The sequence below is a fragment of the Coregonus clupeaformis genome, chromosome 20 (genome assembly GCF_020615455.1).
Source record: "Coregonus clupeaformis isolate EN_2021a chromosome 20, ASM2061545v1, whole genome shotgun sequence".
Taxonomy (NCBI): Eukaryota; Metazoa; Chordata; class Actinopteri; order Salmoniformes; family Salmonidae; genus Coregonus; species Coregonus clupeaformis.
Window position 1 is genome coordinate 60,071,434 of NC_059211.1, and position 3,234 is coordinate 60,074,667.

The 3,234-nt window shown below is 47.1% G+C and overlaps 1 protein-coding gene across 1 annotated transcript; it reads right to left on the reverse strand.

Annotated features, from left to right (window-relative positions):
- Positions 1–483: 483 nt before the first annotated feature.
- On the reverse strand, positions 484–2,151 carry LOC121533003 (zinc finger protein RFP-like). Its single transcript, XM_041838772.1, has one exon. The coding sequence runs from the start codon at positions 2,149–2,151 to the stop codon at positions 484–486; it is 1,668 nt and encodes a 555-aa protein (XP_041694706.1).
- Positions 2,152–3,234: the final 1,083 nt, after the last annotated feature.

Consider the following 3,234-nt stretch of genomic DNA (forward strand, 5'->3'; position numbering starts at 1 on the left):
CCAGGTGTGAAAGGGCAATGTGGAGGTCAATAGAGATTGCATAATCTGTGGATCTGTTGGGGCGGTATGCAAATTGGAGTGGGTCTAGGGTTTCTGGGATAATGGTGTTGATGTGAGCCATGACCAGCCTTTCAAAGCACTTCATGGCTACAGACATGAGTGCTACGGGTCGGTAGTCATTTAGGCAGGTTACCTTAGTGTTCTTGGGCACAGGGAGTATGGTGGTCTGCTTGAAACACGTTGGTATTACAGACTCATACAGGGAGAGGTTGAAAGTGTCAGTGAAGACACTTGCCAGTTGGTCAGCGCATGCTCGGAGTACACGTCCTGGTAATCTGTCTGAATGTTGACCTGTTTAAAGGTCTTACTCACGTTGGCTACAATGAGATTAACTACATCAGAGTACATAAAATACACAGGAATGAAGGCCAGAATTTCTAAGTCTCTGCATCCTCACCCTAATAGGAAGAAAACCATTTTTTTTTAATCAACTGACATCCCTAGCACTGGGCCAGTCATGTGACTGACAGGAGAGATGACCAGCGGGGCTATGTTTCTTTCACCATCAGGATACCCACAGTGGAAGTATGGATAGAGTTTCTCAGTGAATTTGTAGCCAGTGAAAGAGCAGATGTGAGATCTGGCAGCGGCATCCACATCATAAATACCCTCCTCATAATCTACAAACACCCCAACCTTCTGAGGCTTCTTTTTCAGGTGGTGGTGTACTTTGGGGTGATTAGGCTCATAGTCATTATCTGTACCCAGGCCAAAAGTCCAGAGTCCATCCTCAGGGCTCAGTGGTGACCACCCCTGCCTATTGATCGACTCAGTGGCCACTCCTAAATCCCATTCAGTCTTCCCCTTCACCTGTACCTCATAGTAAGATTTCCCTGAGGAAAAACCCTCCTTTTCCAGGACGCTGTATATATAAGTAAACCTCTTTGTGTTCTTATAGAGATTCTGTGATTGGTCCCAATACCTCACTTGTTTCCCATCCATGGACAGGATTAGTTCAGGATATGCTGTATCAGGGTCCAGAGTCACATCCACTGCATACTGCTGAATAATCTTCATCTCAGCTTCACACAACTTCTTCAGCTCATTCTCCATCTCATTATGAAATCTCGTCAGTTTGTCCTCCAGCTGAGATACAGCTCTCTTCATGTACCCCATGGGCAGGTGGCTTTGAACACTGATCTCAGACCAGTCCTTGGTCTTTACTGGGAGACACCAGGATGAGGAGGTCTGGAGGAGTTGATGGTCCTCGGTGTGTAGGAGCTGCCCCAGCTCAGAGCTTATTCTCTTCAGCTCAGTGATTTCTTGCTCCAGTTCTTTGATGAGACCTTCAGCCCACCTCTCTGCAGCTTCTTGCGTCTGCTCAACCACACCAATGAGCTCAGCCTTACATTTCTCAATGGCGTGAACTAGAGCGGTGAAGATCTGCACTTTGTCAGACATCTCCCTCTCAGTTTGACTCTTGCTGAGCTCTACTGAGTGTTTGATCTCCCTAACCTTCTGCAGTCGCTCCTTAATTATCTGCTTCACTTTTGCCTCTGTCTTCCCAAGCTGAGCCTTCCTTTGGTCACATTCTTCTTCTAGTGGTACGGTGTTGTGAGCCTTGTGGTCAGTCTTAGAGCAGAACTGACACACACATGTCTGGTCAGTCCTACAGAACAGCTCGAGGAGTTTGTTGTGCTTCTTACAAATCCTGTCTTCAAGGTTCTTTACAGGGTCGATCAGTTGGTGTGTCTTCAGGGCTGGGGCTATCTGATGAGGCTCCAGATGAGTCTCACAGTACGAAGTCAGACAAACCAGGCAGGACTTCAGAGCCTTGCGCTTCCTGCCAGTGCAGACATCACAGACCACTTCTCCAGGCTCTGCAGAGGAATCCTCTCTGTCTCTCATTCTCAATCCCTTAAAATGTTCTGCAACTCTTCTGAGTGTTCTGTTGACATCTGGTTCAGGTCTTCTGTGGAATATCTTCTTACACAGGGGACACTGGCACAGGTCTGTGCTATCCCAGTATCTTTTGATACAGGCCTTGCAGAAGTTGAGTCCACACGGGATGGAGACTGGGTCAGTGAACACATCCAGACAGATAGAGCACTGGAACTGCTCTTCAGACAGGAGACTGCTGGGGGATGCCATATCTGGAAGACATAATGAACATAAACCATAAATAACCCCCAAACCATAGGCTAAATCAGTTATTGGAATGAGTCAGCTTTTGATAGCTTTGCTTACTAAACATACAGTGCCTTCAGAAAGTATTCATACCTCTTGACTTATTCCACATTTTGTTGTGTTACAGCCTGACTTCAAAATGGATTGATTTTATTTTTACCCATCTACACACAATATCCCATAATGACAAAGTGAAACATGTTTTTAGAAATGTTAGCACATTTATTGAAAATGAAATACGAATTATCTAATTTACATAAGTATTCACACCCCTGAGTCAATACATGTTAGAATCACCGTTGGCAGCGATTACAGCTGAGTCTTTCTAGGTATGTCAATAATAGCTTTGCACACCTGTATTGTACAATATTGGAACATTATTATTTTTTTAATTCGTCAAGCTCTGGAGAGGGAACCCAAATTTCCCTGGCACACTCCATCAGGGAAACTACTTCCCCTTCCAGTGCCTCAGCGGCCTTGGTGACATCTGTCCATAGACTTTGTAAAGTATCTCCCCCTTTCTGATGGTTTTACCACTATTCTGGTTGTTGACAGATTCTCTAAATCCTGCCGTTTTATCCCTCTCTCTGGTTTACCTACCGCTCTCCAGCTCGCTGAGGCGTTATTCAGCAGGTCTCCCGGCACAATGGCCTTCCGGAGGATATCGTTTCCGACCGTGGTCCCCAATTCACATCACAGGTCTGGAAAGCCTTTATGGAGAAGCTGGGGGCCACGATCAGCATCACATCCAGGTACCGGCCTCAGTCTAACGGGCAGGTGGAGAGGACCAACCAGGAGCTGGGGAGGTTCCTAAGGTTACGCCGTCAGAAGGATCACCAGGAACCTCCTGCTCCGCCTGCCCTGCTGGAAGCTGAGCCCCCAGTTTGTGGGGCCCCTTCAAGGTCCTCCGGAGGGTCAATGAGGTAACTTATCGTTTAGAACTCCCCACCAACTACTGGATCTCACCTTCCTTTAATGTTTCCCACCTCAGGCTGGTGGTTCCTGGTCCTCTGGCTGATGCTATCCCCGCGATACCCCTCCACCTCC

Coding starts and splice junctions, on each gene's coding strand:
- LOC121533003 (XM_041838772.1), bottom strand. CDS start 2,151: ATGGCATCCCCCAGCAGTCTCCTGTCTGAAGAGCAGTTCCAGTGCTCT.